The 18,300-nt window shown below is 46.7% G+C and overlaps 1 protein-coding gene across 1 annotated transcript in view; it reads right to left on the reverse strand.

The window, feature by feature from the left end:
* The window catches only part of CACNA1B (calcium voltage-gated channel subunit alpha1 B), a 1,091,759-nt gene that overhangs the window by 169,963 nt on the left and 903,496 nt on the right, over nt 1-18,300 (reverse strand). Inside the window, exon 36 of the mRNA XM_086921120.1 lies at nt 8,250-8,400. Within this exon, the coding sequence (XP_086777246.1) occupies nt 8,250-8,400 (151 nt within the window). The remainder of the gene's footprint in view (nt 1-8,249; nt 8,401-18,300) is intronic.

An 18,300-nucleotide genomic window follows, 5' to 3' on the forward strand; every position in this document is an offset into this window, starting at 1 on the left:
GGGAGCAACCATTTAATCTATTAGATCTGGGGTCCTATGATTAAGCCCTTCCCCGCCTCGGCTGATAGCACCTTTTTTCAAGGTGGTAGGTCTCCTCCACCTGGAGATGGTGTGTATTGGGTCTCGGTTGGTGTGAATCACTATCCCAGGGCGTCTCCAAGTGAATCCACCTCTAGCAACTCATTCCAGCACATGAGGTTTTGGACATTTCGGCTGGTAAGAAAAGCAAAATGATGGGAATGCTTTTAAACATTCCATATCCAATGTCGCCCCGAGAAAGGTAAGAACTCGGGAGGGCTGTAAGGTTGACTTCTCGTGACTGAGCGTCAGACCCAGTTGCTGGAAAAGATTGAGACAGGCGCTGGAGGACTTGGCTGCGCCTTTTATAGATAGTGCTTTTACCAGCCAGTCGTCCAGGTATGGGAAGACTTGGTGTCCCTGCTGTCGTAGGAAGGCTGCCACTGGGGAGAGGCACTTGGTGAAAATCCGGGGTGCCGACTTGAGGCCAAATGGGAGGACACAGAATTGATAGTGCTGACCTGCCACTGCGAATCTGAGGAATTTCCGTGGCCTTTGTGAATAGGGATGTGGTAATATGCGTCTTGCAGGTCTAAAGACGTCATAAAGTCTCCTTCCTCTAGTGACCCCAAAATCATCTGGATAGTCACCGTACGGAACAATTGACTCTTCAAGAATGTGTTGAGTGCCCTGAGGTCTAGGATGGGCCTCCATTTCTTCCCTTTCTTTTGTATTAGAAAGAAGCTGGAATAAAATCCCTTTCCTCTTTGAGCTGTTGGTACTCGCTCTATCGCTCCTTTCTTTAACATTGAAGAGACCTCTTGAAGGAGTAATCGTAAACGCCTGTGTTGAAGCTTGCGAGGAGGAGTTGTCGGGGGAATTGAATTGAACTCCAACGAAGGTCCGAATTGGATCAATTGGAGCACCCACGAATCCGTTGTAATTGATCTCCAATTGTCGAGGAAGTGTGTCAGTTTTCCCCCAAGTTTGAAAAAATGAGATTGTGGACGGACTGGCTGGTGGAAAAGGTAATTGGCGTCCGCCAACGGTTTTCCTTTGGTTTTTTCCCCTGTAGTTGGACCTTCCATACGAGGTCTGGCGACCTTGTTGCTGCTGTCTCTGTTGATATTGCGATCGGCCTTGGTTATAGGAGTATGAGGATTTGCTCTGATAAGAACCTCTGTAAGAGGATTGACCTCTACCCCTACTCCCTCGAAAGGACGAGTTCTTAAACTGCAATGTGCCCAGCGCTTGTGCCGTGTCCGTATCTTTTTTGATCGTTTGAAGGGCCTCATCGATTTGCTCCCCAAAAAGGTGCTGGCCGTCGTAGGGCATGTCCAGTACCTTAGTTTGGACCTCTTGGCAAAGGGATGTAGCTTTAAGCCACCCCTGCCTTCGCAAGACCGCGGCCCCTGCTAGCTGTCTGAAGCCGGTCATTGCAACATCTACAGCACAATAGATAAGTTCTGATGCCGATGTTTGGCCCTCCTTAAGGAGTGATTGAACTTCCGCTTTCAAATTATCTGGTAGTTCCGCCAGATACGGGGCAATATCCTCCCACAATTGCCTATTGTAGTGGCCTAGTAGCGCAATGAAATTAGCCACTTTCACAGTCATGGCAGACGTGGTGGAAAAGCGTTTGCCAATACTGTCAAGCTTCCTGCCCTCCTTGTCTGGTGGAGCTGACAATGGAGATGCCGGATTCCTAGAGTTCTTTGTGCTGCCTGGGTAACCACAGAATCTGGCTTGGGATGCCCAGTAAGGCAGGCTGGTAAGGTTATTGGTGCCTTATACTTCTTGTCCAGCCGTGGTACTACTGCGGAGACCGAGGCTGGTGTTTGCATTAGCTGTTTTCCCTGTTCCCATATGTGCTCGATGATAGGAATAGATCTGGTTGTTTTCCTAACAGGGTCTTTAAAATCATATAGGAAGCAGTCTGTTTCATGGGATTCCATTGTCATATGGAATCTCGTGGCCGCTCTCTCCACTAAATTGTGAAATCCGCCAATGTCCACTGGCGGTGAGTCCGAGGTAGTGGGCTCAGGTGTGGCTAGAGATGGAGCGATGTAGTCCTCATCGTCCCTATGGTCGGACTGGTCGTCCCGAACCTCTCCCTCTTCTGGTTCTTCGACTTCTTCGACAGAAGACGGGACATTGTGCACTGGTTCTCTTTCCTGACGGATCACCAAAGGTGATGGTCTAGGTCGTGAGGATGGTGTCGGTCCAGATGTAGCTGGATTTGCTTCCATCGATGGGGCAGTGGTTGGTTCAGGAAAGCGCTGCTTGTAGTCTTGGATCAAGAACCGTAAGTCTGAAACTATAGACACCGGAAGGCATACCATAGGTGTGACCTCCATCTGGACATGCGAATGTTCAGTCTCTTCTGTATAAACAACCTCATCGCCATCTTCATCGGTGCTTTGGCACTTTACTATGAGATCTGAAGGACTGGTGGCCTGTACGTACTGGTCTTCGTCTGATTCCTCGTCTTGCAATAGACGTGACGGGGTTAACTTTTGCACCCTACTTGGAGACGTTAAGTCAGGGGTTATTGGTTGTCTCGTGCTCTTATTCGTAGGCGGCTGACTGGCAGCTGGCAATGGAGAAATCAAGTCAGATTGTTTCCAATGCGCCGACGGTGTCGTCTTCGACTGAGTTTCAGTCGTCGCTGATGTTTTCGACGAAGGTACCTTCGTCGACGGTTCCGTCGTTGATGGTGCGCTTGTCGACGATGTCTTCGTCGTCGTCGATGGTGTTTTCGTCGACGGTATCCTCGCCGACGGCACCTTCGTCGACGGCACAGTCATTGATGGTGCACTCGTCGACGAGGTCTTCGTCGTCGACGATGTCTTCACCGCCGTCGGTGTCTTCACCGTCGTCGGTGTCTTCGACGATGGCATGCCGGTCGGCGAGGGTGTCTTCGTCGGCGACGTCGACGGTTTTGGCTTCGTCGTCGACGCTGATGTCGTCGTCGACGTTGTCGATGGGATCTTCGTCGAGGGCTTTGCAATGAGGATAATCGACGACACAGGCTTACCCACCATTGACGAAGGAGTAGTCGTCGTCGTCGATGAGAATGCTGACGACGCCATCGTCGTCGACACCGTTGTCGTCGATGTAGAAACATAGACTGTAGACACAGTCTTCTTCAGCGCCGAGGTAAACGTCGACGAAATCGTCGTCAACGACGGCGCAGGCTTCCTGAAGGCAGGAACCTCCTTGTCAGACGTTGTAGATCTTGCCTCAGGAGACTTTTTGACAGTCTTTTTAGGAGGAACGTCTGTAGGGCTAGGGGAATCAACCCTTGGCCTCTTCAAGGATAATTTAGATGAAACTGAAGCCATCTCACCGTCCTGTGAAGACTCCAGGTCGTCTCTGGTTTTCAGTCTGTTCAACCAGAGGAGCAGCCGGCCTTCTCTGTCTTTTAGTGTTTTTGTGGAGAATGTTCTACAAATTCTACACTCTTTAGGAGAATGGTCTGGATAAAGACAGTATAAGCAGCTTTCATGCTTATCATCGACGTGGAGCCTCTTCTTACCACAACAAGAGCAAGCTCTGAAGAGACCCTTCTTCTGTTGATCAGCCATGGTGTATTTATGAAGGAAATATCCAATTTCTGAGAAGAAAAGAGATTAAACTAGGAAACCTGAGAACTAAGGTGGAGACTCCCTAGCACACGTGTGGTAGAAAATCTGAGAGACTGAGGCTCCTGACAGGAAGGTTCTAGAGGGAGGTGGTAGCTGATTGGCTACCTTCTGGAGTTTGGTCCTTTTTACAAAAGGACATATATAGGCTACTAAGGCAAGGCCCTTAGTCATACTTTTCTCTATGTATGTCTATAGGACATTACGTTTCTATGTACCGGAGACTCCCGTCTCGACGACGGGGAATGATTCAGGCATGTGAATCTATGAAAGACACCCATAATACTGGATAAAAGTATTAAGACGTTTGAAAGTCCTGTACGTTTACCTCTCACTGAAGTTACCTTTGTGTTAATGTTCAGTCCCAAAATAAAACATTTGTAATTATTTAGGTGCCACACAAAGTCCCAGCAATTGCTATGCATACACTCTCACTACTATACTAGTTGTAGGCTATGAGGCCTTTTTTTAGGGTGATGGGCAGTCAATGGTAACTGGGCAGTATCCTGTTTGGGTACTGTGGTCAACGCTGACGGTCAAGTACCACTTTACTGGAGCACTCAAGTTTGATAGTAAAATATCTTCTTTTGGACTCTTGAGTCTCTCAGGGTAGCAAAGACAAGCATTCAAGGCTCACTCCAGGAAGTGGATGTGGTAAGAAACGCAGATGCAGTAAGATACAGCAAACATCCAAAACACCAATGGGCAGGCAAATATTTACTTTAAAAAATAAAAATAGCTTTATTAACATCTAAATAAATAGTTCCAATAAAAATAAGGAAGACACAAAACCACAAGGTGCTATCACCATACTGGACCTGATAGACAATCATTCATGTTATTATAATGTCTTAGCACTTGGTGCTAGATTTCTGATAACATTGTCCCCATAGTCGACGTTATCCAATGGTGCTTAGCTTGGATCACCCATAAAAATAGTTAAAGACTAGATTAGAAAATGTCTAACACAATTACCCACGCAAAAATGGCTAGTATTTGTCTTGGCAAACCTGTCTCTGTTCCTGATGATAATGTCTGGTGACCTGGAGTCAGGCGAAGGACACAGTCCCCACATTCTGAAATCACTTGTGTCCAATGACCAGGTAAGGACCTAACTGGCAGTCTTAGTTTTTGGTAGGATTACATGGACTCGAGTCAACATTCAATAGGTTGGTCTTGGGAGACTTTGTAGGTATGAGGGCCTGCTGGTCCTGGCATGGCATACTGAGGGCACACACTTGTGATATTGGTTTGGCCAGGATCGTCCAGACCTCCTTCTTTAGTATTAGATCCTCACCACAATTACTAAATGAATATCCCAGGAACCGTATAAGCTAGCAAGGGCAGGGGTGTGGAATTTGTTAAAATATGTACTTGTCCATGGGGAAGATTGCTTCATAAATCTACTTGTCCAGTAACAAAATCCACTTGTCCCTTTGATGCCATGTAGTGCTGCCACAAATTATGGCAGCAATCTCATTATATAAGAGCTCTTATATAGCCTCTCTGATTATGCCACAGCATATTCCATAGTAGTGTTTGAATACTAGTAATCATTTTATGTTGCCACGTTTCCGCAGCTCCACATACTGGGACTGAAGATTGTGGAAAGCAGTAGTTCCGGCTTGGAATGCTCTATTGAGTCTATGCAAACCTACTAACTTGCATGTTTGAGGGTTTTCAACAAATCTTCTCTAATCTTTCCCATACTAAGAAATGTTGGAAATGTACTCCTGAGAGTGGCATACGTAAACCTTCTTTCAGAGTTGGGAAAAAAGTAGTTGGAGTGGAAATTAACTTTCAAACATTCAGGTTTTCACATGAGCAAATCTACACATGCATATTTGGTCATGCTAAAATGCAGTTCACAAATATTTTGTAGAAGTACAATTTCTTGCCTTACAAATGTAAATTCTCGTGAATTCACGAAAGCCATATACCAAAGGTGCACTTTTGAGACTTTCTTTAATAATTGGTCCCTAATTTGGTCTGGCGTTAACCATGACCTTTTGTGTTTATTAAAACTCTCTCTCTCTGAATCGGCTGGCTTCACTGTGAGTGACAGCATTCTGCTCTTTCACAAGGAGCATATCGGTACACAAAGTAGTTTTGTTCAGTGCCAGTAACTAATGTGGCAGTGTGTGCTTTTTTGAGACGAAAAACAATTTTTGCATTTGCCAATGTTTGTTATAATGGTGAGGGCCCGGCAGCTCTCACATCAATAAAGTTTTACAAAAGCCATCCCAAAACAAGTCACGCATTGCAAAAACTAAAAAGCTGACCACCAATGTCAGACCTAATGGCTTTGCCAAGGCTTGTTTATTTTTGTTTCCCATAATCTTATTCAAACTGGTTACACAAATTTTCCAATATGAATATTTTTGGGAAATACTAGCAGGCATCAACACATTTTACTAAATGATGCTGCAAAGAAATGGTACCTGAAATTTTACAGTAGTTTAGCAAAATGTTGTTTCCCTACTTTCATTTTTTAGGAACATTTTATATTGAAAGCAAAGAAACATTAATCTTGCTTTCAAGCTTCTGCAAATATTTGCATCAAATCAGAGAGCATTCTGTGAGCATCATGCATAGCCTCATGTTGCTAAACTTTGAAACTGTGTATACACATTTTCATACTGGAACCATTGTAGTAGTGCAGTCAGAACATACATTTACCTAATAATAAAGGCTTTCAATTAATGAACCATAAATACAAGTTCATGCACACAAATATTAACTAAACTCCAGACAGTACCCTTCCCTGATCCTTAATGTGGTACTGCAAACTGGCAGCCAAAGGGTTTGTGCTGCAGGGGATTGAGCCTATTTGGCCAAAGGACAAAATACACATTAAAACTTGTTGCCTTTGACCCCAAACAATATGTCCTGGGCTTCGGGCTATAGGAATTCCACATCCCTGAAGGGGATTCCAATGGTTCTGGAATCGGGTCGACATCCTGCAACCAACATAAATAGCCCCTATACTGGGAGTACAAAGGCCAACTGCCTCTGGATCTCTTGTTCAATCATTTCAGTGAATGGTGCAGCGATCCCAAGGTGTTTTACAGGGGCACATCAGATTTAAAACTGACAATGTGCATGATTTTTCACATTCAAACAAAGCAAATTAAACATCTATTAAACCAGTGGCATTGATTTAACCCAGAATTACCATTGAGGAGCGGATGGTCCTTCCAAAATCTATTCCTCTATAAAGGCACGCTACAAATTCCAACCAAATGAAGATGAATGGATTGCTCCAAGAGGGACACCTCTGATGTTTTTGTGCATAATACATTAGGGTCCATGGCTGTAAATTATTCTTTTACAACATGTACATATTTTCGTGCAACATAGTTTTAAATTTCTCATGGCACCAGCACTTTGAGCACTGCCCGCCTTAAACTTTCATGTATATCATGGATTCTGTGATTCTCAAATAATATATGCGTTATCACACAACTATCTTTGTGTCTCTTTTAAAACCACATTTTTATTTGAAGCCTATTGTGTGTGCATTATTGACTAAGTATATTGAACCATGACACAATACCCACTATCCGTGTGCATCAATAATTTGTCTCTGTCAAATGATTAGAAGTTACCACTGTAATTAGCTATAATCTGGCTATCTCTGTGGCTGAAGAAAGTGGTATCAAGGTACCCTATCGGGCAGATGGTTTGTGATGGTGCAGGCTCACCCAAGCAATGATGACAGGTGATAACAAACATTCACAACCCAGATTGTGCTCTTGCGTGTCTTGTTTCCTCCTTGGCAGCAGCACCATGGCAACCCCGTAGCTCTATTCTTTCAATAAGTTAGGGCGCTAGTCCAAGGAGTTGCAATCCAGTTCCTCAGCAGGAAGGTATACTCGCCACCTCTCCGTAGGTGACAGCACCAAGTCAACTCTACAGGCTTCACAGACCTAGGGCGAGACTGGAACAAGAATATCTGATAGGCAGAACTTCCGCTGTTGGTCCTGTTGTCCTTTTCTCCTACACTGGTGTAAATGCCTACTATGTATCCAGATGATGACGAGAAAACAAATACAGGCTAATGCGTCCCGTATTTACACTCCTGTGGTGGGCAAGGTGGTACCTCAGACAGGCCTGATTATAGAGTGCCCAACAAAATCTTAGTTTATTGCTTTCTTTGTTGGGGTCTATACCTTCTGGGGCGGGGGGAGAGAGAGAGAGAGAGAGAGAGAGAGAGTGTGTGTGTGTGTGTGTGTGTGTGTGTGAGTGTGTCATGTTGACTGGCTGGGACAACAGTTGAGAGCCTCCTCAGGCAGGGAACACATCAGTCGTGAGATGACACTTTGAATCATCTACAGAGTTGTATCTTTGTAGCAGTACTCTCCTTTGACAAAAAGTAGGCCTGGTACACACACTGGGCAAAATGAGAAATGCCTGCACCACAAGTCCGCCAGTACTGACCCATTTAAAGCACTGGCAACCTCATAAAATGTCTATACAGTAACCATGGGTAACACAGCAACACATAAAATAATGAAATGGAGAGCAACATAATGTACTGTGAGATAATTTAACATGTCATACCATAACTGTTTCCAGCACACTTACCAGAAAAGAACAGAGGAAGATGAAGGAGACGAAATAAAAATAGGCAAAGTCATTTCCACAATCATTCTTAGGTAGGCTGGCTCGGGGGTCGCAGGGTCGTTTGCTGAGACAGGACAGCATGATCTCGTGCCAGCCCTCCCCCGTGGCGCTCCTGCAGAGAATAAACAACAAAAGTGGACGTCATGTGTACGTGTCATGGAAGCCGCTGAGTGTAGTCTCCAATCAAACCCTGGGGCAGAGTGTACCAGAACGCAAATGATAGCCAATCCAGAGCATTTGATCTTGTTCCGCATGGGGAGGAGAGAGAAAAAAACAAGTTACTTACCTGTAACTTTGGTTCCTCAGTATTGGTAACTTTCATAGATTCCCATGCTTTGTATCATTCCCCCGTCGTCGGAAAGGGAGCTTCAGTAAATAGAAAATACCATAGCAGTAGGTACAAAAGAGAAACCTAGGCCTAGGCCTCATCTAATTTTGTAGCCTATCCACCTCTTTTTGTAAAAGAGACCAAAAAAGTTGCAACAACCAATCAGAATAGCCTCACCTCATAGAACCCTCCTGAGAGAGCCTCAGATTTTCGTAGCTGTGTGTAACAGTAACTACATCTGTAAAAGGCTGAGCTTTTCCCAGGGGAGGAGGGTGGGCGCATGGGAATCTATGAATGTTACCAATACTGGGGAACCAAAGTTACAGGTAAGTAACTTATTTTCTTGCCCCAGTATTGGAACTTTCATAGATTCCCATGCTTTGTATCAGAGTAGCTAGCAGTAAGCAATAACAGCACATTTTGTTACATAAGTATCAATACGTCCTATCACACTTGTTATCATAGGAAACAAACGTAACCTGTCACCATAGAGAGGAATTCAGTATGTGATACAAAATGAGGAATACAGGAAGGAGGGATTGTAGGTAAAGCTCACCTCTGATTGAAAAAGATTTCTCAGGACTGCCTGTCCAACTGCAGCTTCGCTTCCCATTGAAGAGTCCAAGCAGTAATGCTTTGTGAACGTGTGGGTACTGCTCCACGTAGCTGCTCTACAAATGTCTCTGATCGGGACTCCTGTGAAAAGGGCCACAGATGAGGAGACTGATCTTGTCGTATGAGCCCGAACACTTCTTTCCTGCGGTTTGCCCGCTCCTTGGTGACAAAAGTGAATTGCATTGGAAATCCAACGAGATATGCCTTGTTTTGAAAGCGGAAACCCCTTCAGCGGAGCACTGTAGGAAATAAAGAGTTGGAATGATTTCCTGAAGCTTTTTGTGTGTTCCAGATAAAATTTCAAACATCTCCTGACATCCAAGGAATGTAACAATCTGTCTGCTGGAGAAGTTGGTCGAGGGAAAAAATACTTTAGAACTACAGGCTCATTCAAATGGAAATCTGTCGGGACCTTTGGTATGAACTTTGAATTTGTTCTAAGGATTAGAATGTCTTTCTTGAACTGCATAAAAGGTTCCACAATAGTGAGTGCTTGGAGCTCACCTATCCTCCTAGCCGATGTTAAGGCTAAAAGAAGAGCCAGCTTCCATGAAAGAAATGTAAGATCCGCTCTGTGAATCGGCTCAAATGGGGTTCTCATTAGATGAGCCAGAACTAAGTTAAGTTGCCAGACTGGAGGCGGAGGCCGGACCGGAGGAAAAACCCTGAAAAGGCCCTTCAGGAATTGCTTGATCATTCTCGCAGACCAAAGAGAAGGACCGGTGGATGTCCGTCTAGTCTAAATCTAGAGATAGCAGCTAAGTGTACTTTGATCGAAGAATGTGCCAGACCCGACTTAGCTAGAGAAAGAATGTAAGGCAACATCTGGTGAGGAGCAAAAGTATACGGATGGAGATTCTACCGTTGACACCAGACAGAAACGTTTCCATTTTGCATGGTAAGTCTTATTTGTACTTGGTGCACGGGCTTGAGATAGTATCTCCTTACATTCCGTAGAGAGGTATAAATTCTGGAATTCTCTGTACTCAGGAGCAACGCTGTTAACTGGAGTGAGCTTGGATTCGGATGCAGCACCTGACCCTGAGATATTGTCAATAGAGACGGAATGGGCAGTAGGTCTATCGGCTGATCTTGAGAGAGTAGGAGGAGTTCTGTGAACCAGAACTGCCGGGGCCACGCTGATGCAATCAAAATCATTCTGCAAGGTTCTGCCTTGAGTTTCCTGATCAGCCTCGGAAGTAGCGGTATTGGAGGAAAGGTGTAAACAAATGCACCGGACCAGGCTTTTGAAAGAGCATTCCCCAGTGATCCTCGATGGGTGATCCCTGCTTGGGTATTATCAGCATTTTTTGTTTTCTGGGGTCGCAAACAGGTCTATGGTTGGAGTGCCCCAACTTGAGAAGATCTGATTGAGAGTGTCCTGATCCAGTTCCCACTCATGACTGATTGATTTCAGATGACTGAGTGCATCCGCTGTTGAATTGAGTGTACCTCGAAGATGTTCTGCCATGAGAGAAATCCTGTGGAGAATTGCCCAGTTCCATATTTCTTGGGCCTCCCTTGAAAGAACTCGGGATCTCGTCCCGCCCTGTTTGTTTATGTAGTGAATGGCCGTCGTATTGTCCGTACGAACCAGCACCAATCCATTCTGTATTCTTGGAAGGAAGGCATGAAATGCTAAATGAATGGCTTTGAGTTCCAGCGGATTGATGTGGGACTTGCGCTGCTCGGGCGTCCAATGACCGCTCACTTGTATATCCTGCAACACTGCTCCCCAACTTTCTAGCGAAGCGTCCATGGTGAGAACCATGGGACATGGGGAGATCCTGAAAGTGGGACCTTTTGAAATAGTATTCTTTATTGTCCACCAGCTGCTTGCCTCTTTCATTTCCGGTGTAACTGTTATTTTGTCTTAGAAAGAACCTATTGCTTGGCACCGCTGACTGTCTAGCTGCTCTTGCAGAGGACGCATTCGTAGCCTGCAGTGTGGAACTAATGGTATGCAAGATGAGATCGATCCTAGAAGTGATTTGTAAAGACAGACCGACAGAGTTTTCTTCCTTTGCAAGAGACGAGATGAGAGAATGAGTCTCTTTTGTCTTTCTTCCGAAGGGAAAGCTTTGCAATGATTCGTATCCAGAATGGATCCCAGAATTCTGGCCGTCCTGGACAGGAGAAGGACTGATTTGGATTTGTTGAGTTGAAGACCCAATCGGTTGAACAGTTGAATACAGCAGTCGACCGCCCTGGACGCCGCTTGAAAGGATGGAGCCTTTATCAACCAATCGTCCAGGTAGGGAAAAACCTCCAGAGATTGCTTCCTGAGAAATGCGCCACTGGGGCCAACACCTTTGTAAGTATCCGCGGTCCGAACCTGAGACCAAACGGAAGCACCTTGAATTGAAAATGGCTCTTGGCTACTGTGAAGCGTAGATATCGCCTGTGAGCTGCGTGGATTGGCACATGGAAATATGCATCCTCTAAATCCAGAGTTGCCATGTAGTTTCCTGGATTGAAAAGACGAAGAATGTCTTGAAGAGAAACCATTCTGAATGACAACTTTATGAGATAGGTGTTGAGCTCCCTTAGATCTAATATTGGGCGCCACTTTTCTTCCGTCTTCCGAACTAGGAAAAATCTGGAATAAAAACGCTCTCCTCTTTGAGAGTGAGGTACCAGTTCTATTGCCCCCTTGATGACTAGTTGATGGGCTTCGAGACGGAGAAGTCGCAGATGTTTTGACTCGGTGGAGCGAGGAGCTCTTAAAGGGGGCAATTGTTGAAATTCCAACGTGTGGCCAAATCGAATGATATTCAAGACCCACCGGTCTGATGTAATGAGCATCCAGCTGCATTGACAATGTGAAATCCTGCACCCTACTAATGTTACCGGAGGGGGAGGAACAGTAGAAAGAGCTAAGAGGCCGCTATTGTCGTTTAGATGAATCCTTCCCCTGCCGACCTTGACGGCATCTTGATGGTTGCCGAGAGAAAGATGCTGATTGGCCCTGCCTCTGTGAATATTGCAAAAAACACAGTAGATGGACAGAATGTAGAACAATGTCATACATTCACCCCAGTACGAGGATCTGGGCATAAATCCATCGTTTTTTTGCACTCCACACCACCCTGGGTTAGACACTGGCTATATGCAAATCAGCTCTGACCCTGTGCCTCATGGGAACAGTCCAGTCCGAACTACCAAGCCATGTCTTTCCCAGACCGGAATCAAGCATCCAAGGACCGGTTTCTGGCTATCAGTCTTCATTCAGCCTGGATAGCTTGACTCCAGTGGTGTGGAGAGCCTGTGGCTCACGTCTGAGCATACCCAGCCCACTCGGGTGAAAATTGCAAAAAACACAGTAGATGGACAGAATGTAGAACAATGTCATACATTCACCCCAGTACAAGGATCTGGGCCTAAATCCATCGTTTTTTTGCACTCCACACCACCCTGGGTTAGACACTGGCTATATGCAAATCAGCTCTGACCCTGTGCCTCATGGGAACAGTCCAGTCCGAACTACCAAGCCATGTCTTTCCCAGACCGGAATCAAGCATCCAAGGACCGGTTTCTGGCTATCAGCCTTCATTCAGCCTGGATAGCTTGACTCCAGTGGTGTGGAGAGCCTGGGCCTCACGTCTGAGCATACCCAGCCCATTCGAGTGAAAATTGCAAAAAACACAGTAGATGGACAGAATGTAGAACAATGTCATACATTCACCCCAGTACAAGGATCTGGGCCTAAATCCATCGTTTTTTTGCACTCCACACCACCCTGGATTAGACACTGGCTATATGCAAATCAGCTCTGACCCTGTGCCTCATGGGAATAGTCCAGTCCGAACTACCAAGCCATGTCTTTCCCAGACTGGAATCAAGCACCCAAGGACCGGTTTCTGGCTATCAGCCTTCATTCAGCCTGGATAGCTTGACTCCAGTGGTGTGGAGAGCCTGGGGCTCACATCTGAGCATACCCAGCCCACTCGGGTGAAAATTGCAAAAAACACAGTAGATGGACAGAATGTAGAACAATGTCATACATTCACCCCAGTACAAGGATCTGGGCCTAAATCCATCGTTTTTTTGCACTCCACACCACCCTGGGTTAGACACTGGCTATATGCAAATCAGCTCTGACCCTGTGCCTCATGGGAACAGTCCAGTCCGAACTACCAAGCCATGTCTTTCCCAGACCGGAATCAAGCATCCAAGGACCGGTTTCTGGCTATCAGCCTTCATTCAGCCTGGATAGCTTGACTCCAGTGGTGTGGATAGCCTGGGCCTCACGTCTGAGCATACCCAGCCCATTCGAGTGAAAATTGCAAAAAACACAGTAGATGGACAGAATGTAGAACAATGTCATACATTCACCCCAGTACAAGGATCTGGGCCTAAATCCATCGTTTTTTTGCACTCCACACCACCCTGGGTTAGACACTGGCTATATGCAAATCAGCTCTGACCCTGTGCCTCATGGGAACAGTCCAGTCCGAACTACCAAGCCATGTCTTTCCCAGACCGGAATCAAGCACCCAAGGACCGGTTTCTGGCTATCAGCCTTCATTCAGCCTGGATAGCTTGACTCCAGTGGTGTGGAGAGCCTGGGGCTCACGTCTGAGCATACCCAGCCCACTCGGGTGAAAATTGCAAAAAACACAGTAGATGGACAGAATGTAGAACAATGTCATACATTCACCCCAGTACAAGGATCTGGGCCTAAATCCATCGTTTTTTTGCACTCCACACCACCCTGGGTTAGACACTGGCTATTTAGTGGAGAGGTGTGGCTCACTGGTTAGAGGCGGCAGACCCGAGTGCAGAGAACGGCCCGGGACCAGGGTTCGATTCCCGACGCGGCAGGGTCTTGGACCAGGATCAGCGGACTGATAATTCTCGCATCGGTGCCTACTCCGTCCAGGGAGCACACTCGGCAACTCTGGGCATTAGCTTGCCTCATCTCCACAACGGCCCCACACAAACGCCGGGGATGCCTGGTTTCACCTTGGAGACCCCCAGGAGGGACTATCTCACAGGGAAAGCCAGGACGGGTTCCCCAGCGGTCTATAGCACTACGAGGCCTCCGGGTAGCAGTGCGCTTTACAAGACACAACAATTTACAAAAATTTACAATATGCAAATCAGCTCTGACCCTGTGCCTCATGGGAACAGTCCAGTCCGAACTACCAAGCCATGTCTTTCCCAGACCGGAATCAAGCATCCAAGGACCGGTTTCTGGCTATCAGCCTTTCATTCAGCCTGGATAGCTTGACTCCAGTGGTATGGAGAGCCTGGGGCTCACATCTGAGCATACCCAGCCCACTCGGGTGAAATTGCAAAAAACACAGTAGATGGACAGAATGTAGAACAATGTCATACATTCACCCCAGTACAAGGATCTGGGCCTCAATCCATCGTTTTTTTGCACTCCACACCACCCTGGGTTAGACACTGGCTATATGCAAATCAGCTCTGACCCTGTGCCTCATGGGAACAGTCCAGTCCGAACTACCAAGCCATGTCTTTCCCAGACCGGAATCAAGCATCCAAGGACCGGTTTCTGGCTATCAGCCTTCATTCAGCCTGGATAGCTTGACTCCAGTGGTGTGGAGAGCCTGGGGCTCACGTCTGAGCATACCCAGCCCACTCGGGTGAAAATTGCAAAAAACACAGTAGATGGACAGAATGTAGAACAATGTCATACATTCACCCCAGTACAAGGATCTGGGCCTAAATCCATCGTTTTTTTGCACTCCACACCACCCTGGGTTAGACACTGGCTATATGCAAATCAGCTCCGACCCTGTGCCTCATGGGAACAGTCCAGTCCGAACTACCAAACCATGTCTTTCCCAGACCGGAATCAAGCATCCAAGGACCGGTTTCTGGCTATCAGCCTTCATTCAGCCTGGATAGCTTGACTCCAGTGGTGTGGAGAGCCTGGGGCTCACGTCTGAGCATACCCAGCCCACTCGGGTGAAAATTGCAAAAAACACAGTAGATGGACAGAATGTAGAACAATGTCATACATTCACCCCAGTACAAGGATCTGGGCCTAAATCCGTCGTTTTTTTGCACTCCACACCACCCTGGGTTAGACACTGGCTATATGCAAATCAGCTCCGACCCTGTGCCTCATGGGAACAGTCCAGTCCGAACTACCAAACCATGTCTTTCCCAGACCGGAATCAATCTGTCCATCAACTGTGTTTTTTGCCATTTTCACCCCGAGTGGGCTGGGTATGCTCAGACGTGAGTCCCAGGCTCTCCACATCACTGGAGTCAAGCTATTCAGGCTGAAGAAGGCTGATAGCCAGAAACCGGTCCTTGGATGCTTGATTCCGGTCTAGGAAAGACATGGCTTGGTAGTTCGGGCTGGACTGTTCCGATGAGGCACAGGGTCAAGGCTGATTTGCATATAGCCAGTGTCTGACCTAGGGTGGTGTGGAGTGCAAAAAAACGATGGATTTAGGCCCAGATCTTTGTACTGGGGTGAATGTAAGACATTGTTCTGCATTCTGTCCATCAACTGTGTTTTTTGCAATTTTCACCCCGAGTGGGCTGGGTATGCTCAGACGTGAGTCCCAGGCTCTCCACATCACTGGAGTCAAGCTATCCAGGCTGAAGAAGGCTGATAGCCAGAAACCGGTCCTTGGATGCTTGATTCCGATCTAGGAAAGACATGGCTTGGTAGTTCGGGCTGGACTGTTCCCATGAGGCACAGGGTCAAGGCTGATTTGCATATAGCCAGTGTCTGACCTAGGGTGGTGTGGAGTGCAAAGAAACGATGGATTTAGGCCCAGATCTTTGTACTGGGGTGAATGTAAGACATTGTTCTGCATTTTGTCCATCAACTGTGTTTTTTGCAATCTGTGAATATTGCGGCTTGTAGGTTTGTGAAGATTGGGAATATGAGGAATATCGTTGTTGGTATCCTCCTCTAAAGCCGGAAAAACTTTTGCTCCACGGAATGGAACCTTACGGTATTGAAGAGTGCCTAAGGACTTGGCTGTTTCAGTGTCCTTTTTGATATCATGTAAGGCATCATCTATATGCTTCCCAAAAAGCATATCACCATCAAAAGGTAAATCCAAAATGTTATTCTGCACGTCAGGGCGAAACCAGGAAGACCGAAGCCAGCCCTGTCTTCTGAGAACAGCCAAACCTGCCAAAGCACGAAAAGCAGTTGTAGCTATGTCCATGGCGCAGTCAATTATCTCCGAGGAAGAGCGTTCTCCTTCCTCTAAAATCTTTCTCGCCTCAGCTTTAGCTGTGTCTGGTAACTGATCCACCAATGGAGACATATCGCACCACATTTGGCGATCATATCGTCCTAAAATTGCAAGTGCGTTGGAGGCACGAACCAGTAGACTTGACATTGAGGAGAACCTTTTTCCCACGTTATCAAGACGTCTACCCTCGTTATCCAGTGGAGAAGCCAGATGGGTTCTTTTAACTTCCTTTGCGCTGCCTGGGAGATCACAGAGTCTGGCCTAGGTTGGCCAACCAGGCACGCAGCACTTCCTCCAGGGGCCTTGTACTTCTTCTCCAGCCGCTGTAGGACTGGAACAACGGTTGCTGGAGACTGCATGACTTTCACACCCTCAGTCCAAACATGCTCTACGATGGGAATAGAGCGGATTGATTTCTTGTATGGCTCTTTGAAATCAAAGAGAAAGCAGTCTGACTGAATCATTGGAATTTTAAGTCCAAACGGTTTTGAAGCTCTTTCCATGATGTTATGAAAACCTCCAATGTCAGCTGGAGGTGAATCTACCAGATCTGGTGAAGGAGACGTTGGATCTGGAATAATATATTCATCCCACTCTCTATTCGGATCTTGAACCTCCGTTACATCCCTTCCATCATCAGAGGAATCGTCATCATTGTCATCACAAACCTGTCCTGAGGGGACACCCTGTCTCCCCTCCGCAGGTACCTGTTCCCTTGGTTGAACCTGCACAGCCGGAGCTGGTGGTGGTGGTGGTGGTGGAGGAAGTGTCTGAATGGATTCAGAGACTTGGGAAGGAAATCTTCTCCTGTAATCCGTTAACATCATCTGCAGGTCAGTTATTTAGGAAGTAGGCATAGAAACCATACCCTGCTGCAGTAGATTCTGCATTCTCTCCCTAGAAGGAGGCCGCTGTTCTTCCTCATAGAAGCCATTAGAGTCCGAATCCTGGTATTTTGCCTGGAGCTGAGACGGGCTATAAGCGTCCCCATATGGACCATCATCATCATCATCCTCATCTGAATAGTCCTCCTCTAAAAGTAAAGCTGGAGGTAAAGGCGTTACTCTGCATGGGGATGTCATTTCAGGTTTGTTTTGGCTTCTTCTTATGGAAATTTTGACTTTTTGTACCATCGACGGGACCACCGTCGACGGGATCGTCGTCGACATCGTTGGAGACGGAGTCGTCGTCGACGAGAGCCCCGTCGACGGAGAGAGAACCATCGTCGACGGAGGGGATATCGTCGACAGCCTTGTAGACGAGCTCGTCGTCAGTATTAAAGCCGTCGACGTCATTGCCATCGTCGTCGTCGTCTTCGTGGACGTCAACCCCACTGTCGAAAAAGAGAATGAAGCCCCAGCCGTCGACGCATCCGTCGTTGAGGCTGCCATCGTCGTCACCGTCGACGCTGTCGTCGTCGCCGCTGCCGTCGACGGTCCAGTCGACGAGGCAGAAACAGCCGTTTTCTGGGTTTTCGTTGTCGTCACCTTCACCGTCGACGAGCGGGCTTTCTTGTCAGATTTATGTTCCTGAGGTAGGGAAGCAGGTTTCCTAAAACCTTTTCTTTTCCCAGGTTGGGGAGAGACAACAGAAGATCCCTTCTGAGAGGAAACCACCTCTGACACCAATCCCTCTTTTTTTCCTTTGCACCTCGGTGAGGAGATTTTCGGGGACTAGACCTACTAGACCAATCAGAGGTCTTTTGAGAGGTCTTAGAAGGAGGCTGAGCAGAAGTTGAAGGGGATGACCTACCCCTCTTCTTAGATCTTCTTGATGAGAAAGCTGAAGATGAATCTTCAGTGTCACTGGAAATGACCTCCTTTCTAGATTTCCTCTTTTGCAGCCAGGTTAGTAGCCTTCCTTCTCTGTCCCTTAA

Source organism: Lissotriton vulgaris, chromosome 5 (assembly GCF_964263255.1).
Source record: "Lissotriton vulgaris chromosome 5, aLisVul1.2, whole genome shotgun sequence".
NCBI lineage: Eukaryota > Metazoa > Chordata > Amphibia > Caudata > Salamandridae > Lissotriton > Lissotriton vulgaris.